At 29.9% G+C, this 14,474-nt stretch overlaps 1 protein-coding gene across 1 annotated transcript in view; it reads left to right on the forward strand.

Annotated features, from left to right (window-relative positions):
• Positions 1–14,474, forward strand: part of Dhc1 (dynein axonemal heavy chain 1) — a 224,683-nt gene that overhangs the window by 179,053 nt on the left and 31,156 nt on the right. The window contains exons 61-67 of the mRNA XM_075372596.1: positions 2,548–2,716; positions 4,139–4,294; positions 6,214–6,369; positions 6,640–6,796; positions 9,921–10,051; positions 12,973–13,226; positions 14,069–14,259. Of these exons, the coding sequence (XP_075228711.1) occupies positions 2,548–2,716; positions 4,139–4,294; positions 6,214–6,369; positions 6,640–6,796; positions 9,921–10,051; positions 12,973–13,226; positions 14,069–14,259 (1,214 nt within the window). The remainder of the gene's footprint in view (positions 1–2,547; positions 2,717–4,138; positions 4,295–6,213; positions 6,370–6,639; positions 6,797–9,920; positions 10,052–12,972; positions 13,227–14,068; positions 14,260–14,474) is intronic.

Below are 14,474 nucleotides of genomic sequence, written 5' to 3' on the forward strand. Positions count from 1 at the left end.
AATATGTATTACATAATTATTTAAATGTGTTAGGGGTTCCCTTGTTTATTTATTTATCTATATGGAATTATTTTCTTTTTCAAATTTTTATTTTTAATTGTTGCCAATACCAGATTTTTAGAGGTTAAAAATCTGTAACTGGCATTTAATTTATCTAATATCCACAAATACTTATATGTATCTGATATCCATATTAAAATGATCATATAATATTGTACTTGTTCATTAGATAATCTTTATTCTTTGTTTAGTCATCATGCACTATGCACAGTTTCAGCCTCTGGTTGAGGTTATTTGAAACATAAAATCCTTCATTGCTTCTTATCCTCGTATCACTTCTATCCCCACAACTTCCTTCTAGTATTCCTTTCTCCCACAAGCATCCTTCCACCTTAATCCCCCCCTCTTGATCTTCTTTTGGTCTTGTCTTCTCCCACCAAGTTTAATCTCATGCATTTTCTTTTGTCGTAGAAGAAAGAGAAAAAAGAATAAGTATAGGAGGCAAAAATACAATAAAATGTATAAGATTTTCTAATATAGTAATTTAGCTGATGGCACACAAGTGCTTCAAAGATTGTTAACAGCTCTGAAGAAAGGAATGAAAGAGTATGGAATGAAAATAAATATAGGAAAATCTAAAGCATTAGAAGTAAACAACAAAGAAGATAGTAGTAAAGAGATAGTATAGTAAACAGAAGAATATACAATAGTAGTAAACAGAAGTAAACAACAAAGAAGTAAGGCAAGTGAACGAAGAACATAAAAAGTAAAAAATTGCCGATATTTGGGAACAATGTTTCACCATTGTTCCCAAATATCGGATTGGAAGAGCAAAATTGAAATACAAGAAAGGATAGAAATGTCAAAGGAAGCCTTCATTAAGAAGAGGAAACTATTATGTGGTAAAAGTATGGACTTAAAGTTAAAATTGAGGTTATCCAAATGCTATGTACGGAGTGTCAAGTGTAAGTCAACTGTATGAAGTATATGCTGTATGGACTGTATGCTGTATGGGGTAGCATGGACAATGAAGAAGAGGGAAAAGGTACTAGATTGAGGACTTTGAGATGTGGATTTGGAGAAACTAAGATGGATAGAATGAGGCTTGAGGAAGTAATGATCAGGACTGAAGAAGTAAGAAGTAAGTAAAAATAAAAACCCTGAATTTTCTGCATTTTTCAGCAGCTTTTTTTTGAATTGTGAATTATTTTGGAATAATTTTTTTATATTTAACATATTTACCTTTACATTACTTCATGTGTTTGTATTTAAATTAATTAATATGGTCTTTATTCACATCTGTTTCTAATCTTAATTTGTTTTTACATTTACAATTGTTATTATAAAAGCATGATCTACATTGCGTACTTATATATGAGGTGTGTGAGAAAAGTAATGAGATTGGTAACACAGCAAGCGATCTGGCAACACTGTGTCTACTGGTCTGTACTAGACCGGTTTGTTCATCCTTTCCACATGCTCAGTACAAGTTTCAACTCCATTCAGCCAACACATTATTTTTGACAGCTCCATCAGTAAAGTCGTGTTTTTGATGTGTTATGAAAATGGAGTATCGAAATTTAGAGCAACATTGTGCAATCAAGTTTTGTGTTAAACTTGGGGAATCCACAAGTGTGACCTTTGAAAATTTGAAACAGGCCTATGGGGAACATTGCTTATCAAGATCACAAGTTTTCCGCTGGCACAAATCAATTTTTGAAGGCCAAGAACACGTTGAAGATCAACCTTGCTCAGTGAAACTTTCAACTTCAAACTCTGATGAAATCGTTGAGCATGTGAGGGTTCTTGTGAGATCAGACCGTCGTTTAATAATAAGGATGACAAGTGAACAGTTAAATTTTAACACTTTCACCATACATCAAATTTTGACAGACAATTTGGACATACGAAAGGTTTGTGACAATTTTATGGCAATGCCCCGTGTCACGCGGCCATTTCCATCACAGAATTTTTTACCTCAAAACACATTCCTACTGTTCCTCAACCCCCCTATTCCCTGATTTGAGTCCTTGTTACTTTTTCCTTTTCCCGAAATTGAAACATGTCTTAAAAGGTTATCATTTTGGAACTCTGGAGAACATTCAAAAGACTGTGACTGAGCAGTTAAAAGCCCTACCAGTTGAAGCCTTCCAGCACTGCTACCAGGAGTGGGAACAATGACTCCGCCGTTGTATAACTGCCCAAGGGAACTACTTTGAAGGGGATAATATGTTGTTTGAAAAAAATAAAAACTTTTGTAAGTAAAAAGTCAGTCTCATTAGTTTTCTCACACACCTCGTACGATCAGAATAAAAGATTTATTTATTTATTTACTTATTTATAGCAATAGAGCAGATTTAAACAAAGATATTTTGTCACACTTAAAATCATTAGGTTAGCAAAAATTAGCAAAAGAATTAAAATTACTGATCCAGTGTTGAGGTATTTATTTGGTAAAAAAAAATTTTCATTAGTTTATTTTTCAAGTGATTTTGTTTTTTATGTAGAATTGTAACATTATAAATGTAATCATAAAATATTATTTAGGCTTGTAGGTGATGTAGTATTGGCAACAGGATTTCTTTCATATTGTGGTCCGTATAATCAAGAATTTCGTGCAGGATTAGTTAAAAGTTGGATGATTATCTTAAAAACAAGATGCATTCCTTTTACTGCTAACTTAAATATCACCAACATGCTGGTTGATTCTGCAAATGTAAGTAGATAACTCTTGTTAGTTCTTTTTTCTTAATTTAATTCCTTTTGATTTGCTTTGGTCTAATATAATATTAATGAGCAAAATGTAAGTACTCTTTTGTTGATACATTTTAAAACATATCTGATTCCAATAATAATTGGTAACTTTAAAATTATTAATATGATAGATTTTAACAGATTGATTAATATCAGTGGAAACTGCTATGAACTTTTATTTAACCTTGATGATCCACAGAACTAGTTTATTATAAATACATTCAGCTGCTGTTGGAATAATATATTTGTTTATATTAGAACATAACAGAATTATATCTCTAGGGAATGGTTTAGGATGTAGTGGAATAAATCGTTACAAACGAATAGAATCTACAATTTTGTGTAGAACTAATATGGACCGTATGTATTTTATACAGAATGCACTTATTTAACATTTTTTCACTAATTCTCTAACCTGCGACATACCTTAAAATCTATATTTTAAGGTATGGAGGCAACTTTCACCATCTTTTATCTATTGTAATGAAAACCATAATGTAGCATGTCTTTTTTACTTTATTTTTAATTGTAACAAGTAGAATTTTTCTATTCGTAAGAGCTCTGAAGGCCATACAAGAAATGATTGAAGGAAGATTATGAACTAAATGATTACAGGTTATTATTTTTATTTTTTTAAATATTATGGATGCTTTTTTTTTACAAGAGACCTTCTTTTTTGAATAATGAGCATGCTGTTCTTAGGTATTTTCTAAACAAAACTACAGCAACTAATTTTTTACTGATATATTTAATATAAAATCTCATGGTTTTTTGTTGTAAACAGCAATAAGAGACATTATGAAAAGGACAACATACAAGGCACTGTTGGAGAGTTGAGCGACATATAAAGCTGAGGAATGGATTTTAAAAGAAGTTATAAGTATAACCTTAGAGTTTTGGAGGTGAATTATTGATGTGTTGTATATTGACATGATTGGATCAGGTGCATAACAATGCTACACAAAATTGAATGTTAACATGACAGTAACTAAGATAGTTGAAAGAAAATAACTCTAGCAGTTGGCCATCTGATAAGGATGAAAGAGGACAGATTGCCACAGATGGTGTTTTGTTGGAAGCCATCAGGTTATAGGCAACGAGGGAGGGTTAAAGTAAAATGGAAGAATTAGATGTTCTCAACAATGGAAAGAAAAGAAACTGATGAGAATTCATGTGAAGATTGTAAAATATGTAATGTTGACTCCAAGAAATGGCCACAACAATAAATACTCTCTGAATAAAAAGGAAAATATTTAATATAATTTAAACTTTAATGATATGAAAATAGTTTTGATTAGCAAACAAATTAATTAACTTAATACTTTTAATGAAATTAAAGTACATGTTTTTTATTAGATAAAGAAAAAATTTACTTATTTTCTAGGTTTCAGAATGGACTTTACAAGGATTACCCAATGATGAATTATCAGTACAAAATGCTTTGATTGTTACAAAATCAAGTTCTTATCCTTTGTTAGTCGATCCTCAAAATCAAGGAAAAATGTGGATTAAAAACAAAGAAGCATTGAATGAACTACAGGTAAATTATTTATCATCTTTTCAGTCATTATTATTATCATTTATTTTTATAACTATGTTTTATGATTCATTAGCTAATGTAAGATTTTTAGTAAAGATTTCATTGATGAAGACATATTTCTGAAACATTTGGATTTGTAAAATTAAGGTATTATTACAAGACCAGTATAATGAACCTGAGTAACAGATTCCTACCAATTAAGAAGAAAGTAATAGAAAATATAATAATGGGAGGTATTGAGAAAGTGGCTAAAAGGAACCCTTTTAGTAAAAGTAACAAGGTCTGTTAACAATCGTCTTTTGTAATATTGCCCACTAACACACCTAAAGAGATGTTCTTCTGTGAAAAGAGTTACCGGACCAGGGTAGGAATTTCATGGGAATGTGTGAGGGTGGACGATCATTCTCACAGTTCGAGTTGGGTCTGGTCCGGCAGGTAAAGAAGATAAGAGTATAAATACTCCAGGAAAGACCAGTTGAAATCAGTTCTGTGATATCAGTCTAAGCGAGACATTACACTCAATCTGCGAGATGTGAGGTCAGCGAGATGTCAGTCTGCATATCAGTCTAAGTGAGATGTTATGATGTGAGTGTGAGGAAAGTTCTGCAAGAACTCTCCACGAGAGTATTCTGTGAGGAGGTCAGTGAAGAAGCGAATTTCTAGCGTACACATTCAATGCAATTAAGGTACTGTTACAAGTAATTCCAGTGTGGACAGTGCATGAAAACGAGAAATGGTTCGGTGAGTTACTGTTAGACTATAAGTAGACAAGATAATGTACTAAATTTCATTCATAAATTGTTAGGGTAGTTTTATTTGTGTGCAGCAAAGGTAATTGTAGTGAAAGAACTTTATACCTGTCTTATCTATTGTACTATTGTTAATACAAGACTAGTGATTAAAAGTGTTAAGACTAGCAGTCATGCTAATATGTTTTGTCAATGGGACTGAATTTTGGCTTTCATTATTTATCTACTTGTGAATAAATCCTAATGATTATTTTAAATTCTGTTTTGTATGTAATCACTGTTTATTTTATTATTGACATTTATTATTATTATTGTGGTTGTGATTACTATTGTTTATATGATTAATATTTGTTTATTATTAGCATTTATTATTATTATTGTTTGCTGTTATCATAATTATTATTCTGATTATTATTGTGGTTGTGATTACCATTTTTATGATTTGTTTTATTATTGTTATTCACTATTATTATTACGATTGTCATTATTGTTGTTATTGATTTTTCTTGTTTTACTTATGTTTTTAAAGCAATAAATTGTAATTATTTAAACATTTTCAATTGTCAGTCTCTCAATATTCTGATTGAGCTGCAAACACATGAAAATATACTAAAAATAAATGTAATTTAAAAACATATAAGCATGGTAACTTTTCCCCTCTATCTAATTGTTTCTAATTTCTAGTATTTTATTTATTTCTTACATGTCATAATTTGATTTACTTACAAAGTTTTTATTTGTACACTTTATAATTTTCATAGAATATTTGTAATGAGCGCTTTCCATCATTTATTTATATTGTTGAGTCATTGTTAATAAAAAATTGAGGTTAATTTCTTGAAATATTTGCCCCTTTCCTATAAGTCTGCTGACACAATACATTTCTCTTTTAGTAAACTCTAATTTCCTTAAATTCAACAAATATTCTCCAGATTAGATTGAATACTTCAACTAGTAATGGTTATAAATAATAATATTTTATTAATTGGGAGCGGGTCTTAACATCTCAGTTAATTAAGTAATTTCAGATTTAATATAGATGTACAAATAATACAAGTATTGCCGGAGTAGAACCTTCATTTTTAATAATCGAGAACTAAAAAAATACTAATAAACAATATGTTTTTTTTTCTTTTTTAGTACTGTATTTGTTATTATTGTTTTCTGCAGATAACATCATTAAATCACAAATACTTTCGGACACATCTTGAAGACAGTTTATCACTTGGAAGACCATTGTTAATTGAAGACGTAGGTGAAGAATTAGATCCAGTCATAGATAATGTTCTAGAAAAAAATTTTATAAAGTCAGGTTCAATTGAAAAAGTGAGTATTGTTTTATATATCATCAGTAGTTCTGTTCTTTATCAGTGTCAAGTTTTTTCCGCTTATTAACCTTTTATATAATGAATAAGTGCCAGTATAATGTTTACAGATTTTCTTAAGAATCTAATACTGTTTTCATATTTTTTTTTTTTTTTTTTTTTTTTTTTTTTTTTAGTTTTCAACATTATTACAAATATATTCATCTTTTAGGAAAGTGGAAAAAAGTAGATTGCAACATTTTTAATGAAAATTATTGTTATTCTTTCATAGGTTGTAGTTGGTGACAAAGAAAATGATGTTATGCCAGGATTTATGCTGTACATTACAACAAAATTACCAAATCCAGCATATTCTCCAGAAATCAGTGCAAAAACTTCCATTATTGATTTTACTGTTACTATGCAAGGTTTAGAAGATCAGTTACTAGGTTGGTACTTTTTAAATGATAAGAAATACTTGTAGTTTCTTTTTATTTACATAAATTTTTGTAAATTTTATAATTTTTTATCAGTCAAGATGTTTACCTTCCTGCTGTAGATGATTAGTTTCAAGGTTTTACTTTTAATGCTTTTTTATTTACTTTTATTTTCTTTATGTTTTAACTCATTTTTTATTTTTTTAATTTTTAGTTACCTGCTTAACTGACTTGGTCTTCTTACTTTTGCTGGGTTGTAAATCCAACTGACTACAACAATTATTAAAACCTGATATTTTTACTAAAAACATGAAAAATTAAGTGAAATAGTTTTAAAAATTTGTAAGTATTTTAATACCAACTTTTAGGCACCTACATTTAAAGAACCTTCTTTAGTATTAATGTTTTATCTTATGAAGCATTTATACTTTATTCTAAAACCTTTTTTTTCACTTCCTTGTACAACATAATGGAAGTATTGTAATCTTGAAAAATTTCAGTTTTCAGATTTCAATGGAAATATCCATTTTGACCATCCCTGAAACCATTTTGACTAGTTTCAGTGTAACGTATGTACATACATATGCATGTATGTACATATGTTTCTTGCATAACTCAAAAACGATTAGCCGAAGAATGTTGAAATTTTGGATTTAAGACTGTCGCTACATCTAATTATGCACCTCCCCTTTTGATTGCAATTGACAGAACCAAAAGTTCCCAAAAAGGCCCAAAATCAATTTTTTGAACTTTATATATATTTATAATATATATAAAGTTATATTTATATATATTTTGGACTTTTTCTTAACTGCAGTAATAAGCCCTCATTGAGGGCTTTTCAACGACATATCATAAGTGGTACTTATTTTTATTGGTTCCAGAGTTATGACCAAATAGGATTTTAATTAATGAAATATTTTTATCTTACAAGGAGAAGGTAGATCAGTTTGAATCCAACCTCATATACATATATTTTTTTTATTAATTTAAATATATTGATTTATTAAAAATTATTAACCCCTGATTATAATTTTTTTTTACGATAAACAATAATTCAATAATAACAATAAAAAAAGCCCACCCTCCTGCCACTAATTGCCCACCATCCACCCACCCAAATCAAAACAATTGAAATAAAATCATTCATCATAAATATGCAGTACGTAAATGTTATAAAGTTATTTAAATTCAATGCTTTTTGGTTCATGCTTTAGACAAAATTTTTCATCAAACTATGCTTTATATGAACGGGTGCAAAAAGAACATCTTTTGGGTCCACAAGTGGGTTGGTAACAACATTTTTTTCACTAGAGTTAAAGATTTCTTGCAGGCCAGTATGCTTGAATATAATACGATTTCCTATCCCTACTGTTCCACACACATAAAAAGCAGTAGTATTTATGTACCCCAGTTGCATTCCTAGGAGTACAGTGATGACTTTTAGAACTCCATAGATTTTCTACTTGTGTTCAGCATATTTGATGTCAGTCAAATGAAATACTTTGATCACCTACATGGCACCAACATGGCAATCCTCCTATTGCCATGTTTGCATAAGTCTCCTTCATCTGAACTGCATGACCAACAGGAATAGAAAGGTGACAGATAGTTGCCATCGTGAAATAATACAGCTTTCAAACTAAGCTTGGAGAAGTCTATAAGTAGCCTCCAATTAGTTGGATCATGATTCAAATTCAAACAGTTCATCAAGCCATTAACATTGCAGCAAACAACAAGATTGTTTTCTTCTCAAAAGAAGAAAACAGATCCCTATGATGAAGTCTGTATTGTGAGATCCTGACATCACGTTGGAGAAGATTCCATTACTGTAGTCTTGACCCTAGAAGTCTGCCCTCTCCTTCGACAAATTAAGGTCTCAAATGAGATCATTCCTTCCACTTGACTCAGTTTGAGCAGTTTATCATCTTTTTCATCAAAATCAGTCATGGAATGTCGAAGGCTTGTTGGATTCTTCTTCTTCCACACTGTCTTCATTTTCTACTTCAAGCCCATAATTTTGGCTGGAGTAGGAACTGATAAACTATCTGAATGTGGAATAGGTCGAATAGCAGATGAAAGATAAGGGTATTGAACTGTTCCTCTTTTCTTCATTGACAATCCTGCCTTTACAGGTGGAGTCAAGTAGAAGTAGCAGTTACCTGTATGATCTGTAGGCTCCCATCAAACCATAGGCACAGCAAAGGCCATAGATCATTTTTTATTTTTCAGCCAGTCTCATAGTATAACTGAACAACAGTTGGAAAATATATGTGGAGCCCATGACTTATCCTGATCCCCTACCTCCATAGCAAAATAATGCTGATTAGGCAGTCTTCACAAGAAGTGTTAGATTGTGTTTCTGTGATGAAAATGTTATTTCACCACCAATGTAACAAAAATTATTCACTGAATTTACACATTATTGTGGCATTTTGATTTAACAGATTTTTCACTTCAAAAGCACTCGAAAACCATTGATTCTGCACTAATTACAACACAACCAACATGAAACTCATAGTCACAGCAACAGTAATAATGTTTATAACCTTCAAACAGCTGGAGAATGTTGTGTTTTATCATTTAACAGGTGTGACAACCCCAAAAACAAAATTACCCCCAACTAAAAATGTAGTTCGGGTAAAAAATAACATGTCATTGCATCTCCAAACCAAGAGCTAATCGGTCATTTTTATGGTGATTTTTGAATTCAACAGATAAAAATACATAAGAATAAGCTATTTTTCAACTCAAAACATTTTCATTGTTGGTAGTGTTATATGTTCCTCTCACCAGTGGAATCAGAAGAGACATTGCTAATAACAGCAGCTTTCTTGAAATTGTTAAGCAGTACAATTCTATGTATTTAGAAAATGAGTCATATTAACTTAAATGAATTTCAAGTACTCTTTGCCTAATTTACTGATATCAATTATTGTTATAGCGAAAGAAAGGATCATCAAGACAATTAATGTAGACTGAAGTTAAAAACAGTGCTGAAATTTTCCTTTTCCTGATGTTAAATACTCATAATTATTTATAACAAATACCTTAATATACATTAAAATACTAGAAAGACTTAAAGATCAGTTGTTTGAAAAAAGTTATTCAACTAAAAGTATATTACTTTGTTTAGGAAGAGTAATATTAATGGAAAAATCAGACTTAGAAGCTGAGAGAGTTGCACTGTTTGAATCAGTTATGCAAAATCAAAGAAGTATGAAAGAACTTGAAAGTAATCTTCTTCACCGCCTTACATCCACACAGGTAAATTATTGTTTAATTCTATTATAATATTCATGTAATATTAAAGTTGTTGGTAATTTAAAGTACAGTATTTTGTAATATGAACAGTATTGGTAAAGCTAAGAAAGTTAAGAAAGCTAAGAAAGAAAGATTGGTATGAATCACTCATTGAGGATACTTATTAATTTAAATATTTGCTACATATAATAAGATTATTTACATTTTATATTTTTCTTTGCTAACTTGTTTGTAATTATTTATTAGTTTGTGTTGTAACTGTATTAATTAGTCATCTTTATTCACATAATCCAACCTGACAATGTATAATTCTAAACAATAAAAAAATAGAATCCATCCTGCACTACTCTTTTTAGCTTTATACCTTTGCTGCTAAATTCTGTACAGCTGAATTTTTGGAATCTGTAATGTTGTTGCTGAACTAGTCCTTCAGGATAATGACTCATGCTTTCATATATATCATATAGACTCATATTTATACATGGAAATGAATTCAAATAGAGAGATTCAGTTAAATTATATTTTTGGTATTGGTTTTGAATTTTTTTACTACATATTTATTTTCTCTCTCTCTCTCTCACACACACTCTCACTCTCTATCCCACTCTTTCTCTCTCAAATATTGTTACAAAAAAAAAGCCAGAATCAATGTGGTTTGATACTTATGGTTCATTTTTTTAATATTTCGTAATATTTGTCATGGACATGTATTTTAAAAATAAACTTTCTATATAATGGAAAACATATGAATGAATATGTTTTCATAAGGCTGTTTTGTGTTCTCATATGTATATTTTAATGGGAAAAATATGAATATGAATATGTGTTCTTGTTCATGATGGTTGGAGATGACATTAATTAAATTTCAAATTTTTATTTACAGCAAATAGAATCAAATTTTGTAATAGATTTTTTTTTTAAAAAAAGATTACTTATAAACATTTTTAGCTCACTTTGTAGCTGTCCTCAGTGATTCAGTCACAAAGAATACTGAAAGCATGTTGAAGTAAGTTTTTTAATTGTGTTTTATTATAAAATTTGATTTGGTTTGTCATTAAAAAAGATTAAAATTTTGATTCATAGAAAAAAATTTTTCTTTATTTTAAAATAAAATGCATTACATAAATTATTAATTCATTACACAAAACTTGAAGGCTTTGTGAATAATAATATAGTATAAAAATTTACTTGTTTGTTAAGGACCAGAATCATTATACTTACAGATGGCAAAATGAGACAGATCTTAACCATCACGTAAAATGGCAAAGCTATTCTCAAGTCACAAAGTTAGGCATACCAGGAAATGTGAGAATTAAAATATAATCATGTTTCCTTCTTCACTGACCAAACATACAGAGTGAACATAAGTTATTCAGCACATTTTAAAGGTTAATAAAAAATGAAAAATGAGGTTAATACAGCATTTGTTGATTTTTTCAAACATTGTGTAGGTATTAGAATAAACCTGTGAGGAAATATAACGACAGGAGGGGGGATTGTCAGTTGCACAATGGGTACCATGTAGAGAAAGTAATGTGCATACTATGGTTTCATAGATCATAGCAGATCATGAAAGCAGATCTGTTATTCCTGTTCATTTACATTTTCATTTAGATTACAACTGTGATCATCCTAATAAAGACTTTATTAAACTTTGCTATTAGCAGTTGAAGGATACAGGAAGTGTAGCACATAAAGTGTCTGCTGGCAGACTTCCTTCTCTCAGGAAGTTGTGGATTGAGTATGACAAACTTTTCAAAGAAACTCAGATAAATCGACTAGTCATGCAAGTTTAGAATTGGGAATACCACAATTGACAATAATGAAGGTTCTACACAAGCGCCTAAAATTTCATGCATATAAAATTCATTCGGTGCATGCTATTAAAGATGACAATAATCCACACTGTTACAATTTTACCATGAACATTCTTGATAAAATAATATGCATTTATAGAAAAAGTAATCTTCTCTGACGAAGGTATCTTTCATGTCTGTAGTCACGTTAATTGTCATAATTGTGGGATTTGGGGTAGCAAGAACCCTCATGCCATCCAGCAGATGCAATGTGATAGCCTGAAAATTAACATTTAATATGCATTGACTGCTTATGAAGTGAATGAACATTCTTCTTTGCCATGCCCGTAACCATTGGCCAATGGTTACTGCTAATGTTACCAATGGCACCATACTAGTGTTATCTAGACATGTGAGAGAAATATGCAGTACCACAAACTGAACATTGACAACTCAATGTGTATTTCCAACAAGATGGCACACCACCACACTAGGATCTAGAAGTTAGAGACTACCTACATGAACAATTTCTAAACACTGGATTGACTATGATGAACCAATCGTCATGTCGATCCCCTGATATTACAATTTCTCTGGGTGGTTTTTCAAAGATAGGGTGTATGCAACAAAGGTTGTCAACATCAATAACTAAAAAGAAGAATTGAAATTTTAAACTCCAGATATTTTTTGTAATGTGTGACATGAAATTGAATTTCGTCTAGACATTTTATGCCCCACAAAAACTGCTCATATGAAACTTGTTTGAAGTTAATAAATGTTGTAAACAAGACTGTTTGAAATGCTCTATTCAAGTAAATGCATTGCTTTGTTATTTTTTTATCATCATCTAAAATGCGCTGAATAATTTATGATCACTCTGTCCTATTACGAAACTAGTCATATCCTAATATGACACAATTTCACTGTTTGGTACATCAATTTGTTACTCTCAGAAAAAATAATTCTGACCACTAAAAAAAATAGATGCATGATACCAATTTCAAGACAATCTTGAAAACTTTTGTCTGTAGTCATAATTGGTGATGTTGGTCAGAGTATATAATATGTTAAAAAGTTGTAAAGTCTTGCCTGTACGTAATTTAAGAACTCTGACTTATTCTTTTACAGGGATCTCTTGTTGATGATGAAGCTTTAATTCAAGTGCTACAAGAAACTAAAACTACAGCAGAAGAAGTTAATGCAAAATTACAAGTATCAGAAGTAACAGAAAGGAAAATTATGATAGCTAGGGAAGAATTCAGAGCTGTTGCTGCACGTGGTTCTATTTTATATTTTCTTATTGTTGAAATGAGCAATGTGAACGTCATGTACCAGAATTCATTAAAACAATTCTTAAATATTTTTGATAACTCGATTACAAAGTACGTTATAGATTATTACGTAACTATCTTTATCATCATTAACGAAGCATTTTCTGCAGAATAAGTCATAGAAATTGATTATTTTTAAAATTTATTTTACTATTTCATTTTCTTGATCAGGCTACAGTTTTATTTTAATTTTTAAAAAAGAAAACTTAAAAATATTAAAAACAAGGCTTAAAACTATAATGCAATCATGTGTCTACTTCATCTTATTACAAAAGAATAGTATTCCAAATAAAATTTTATCCAAGCTCTAGATTAATGTTAGTTCTGAAAAGGATTCATTGGTGGAAAAGAATGTATTATCAAGCAAAAAATAATGTATTCATCTTAAACAAGTTTCATTTTTTACACCTGCAGAATTCTGACATAATCTGTTCCCTTTATTGTAATGAGCACTTTTATTATTTGAATATCATTTGAATCAAAAATAACATTGGAACTTCAACTTCAAAATTGTATTTTTGAGAAACACTATAAAATTAATCTGTTTAAATCATGTACTTGGCATCATATTGAAACATTTAAGTAAAATCTATTTGGAAAATTTAGTACACTTTTTTGATTTAGGAAATATTTGTCATTAAAAGTGAAATTCAAAGAAATAAGCAAAGAGAATTATTAGTCATTCTAAGTGAAATTAAGTAGTTGTTTATTTATCAAGAAGAAATTATGAAATTGATACTTGTGTAATGAGAAAGTTTTGTTATATTTAACAAAAATGTTAATACAATTGAAAATATTTATTATTCATGAATAGTTAACAATTTTGAATAATTATGGTTTTATTATAAAACTGCTTATAAAAATGTATAAATTTTTTTATGTATGTATTTCAGATCAACAAAAAGTTCAGTTACAGAAGAAAGAATAGATAATATTCTTCGTTATTTGACTCATGAAGTATGGAAATTCACATTGCGTAGTTTATATGAACGTCATAAACCATTATTCACTCTGATGCTTGCTATGAAAATTGATTGTCATAAAGGAATGATTACACATGAAGAATTTATGGCATTTATAAAAGGTATTACAGTGCATGTTTTAGTGTCATGATTTTACAAATTTCTGCTCATGTAATGTTTAACTATTCATGTCTCTAGCTAAATAATATATACGAGGTGTGTGAGAAAAGTAATGAGATTGATAACACTGCAAGCGATTTGGCAACACTGTGTCTACTGGTCTGTACTAGACCGGTTTGTTCATCCTTTCCACATGCTCAGTACAAGACAGCTCCAT

Source organism: Lycorma delicatula, chromosome 8, assembly GCF_047948215.1.
Source record: "Lycorma delicatula isolate Av1 chromosome 8, ASM4794821v1, whole genome shotgun sequence".
Classification (NCBI taxonomy): domain Eukaryota; kingdom Metazoa; phylum Arthropoda; class Insecta; order Hemiptera; family Fulgoridae; genus Lycorma; species Lycorma delicatula.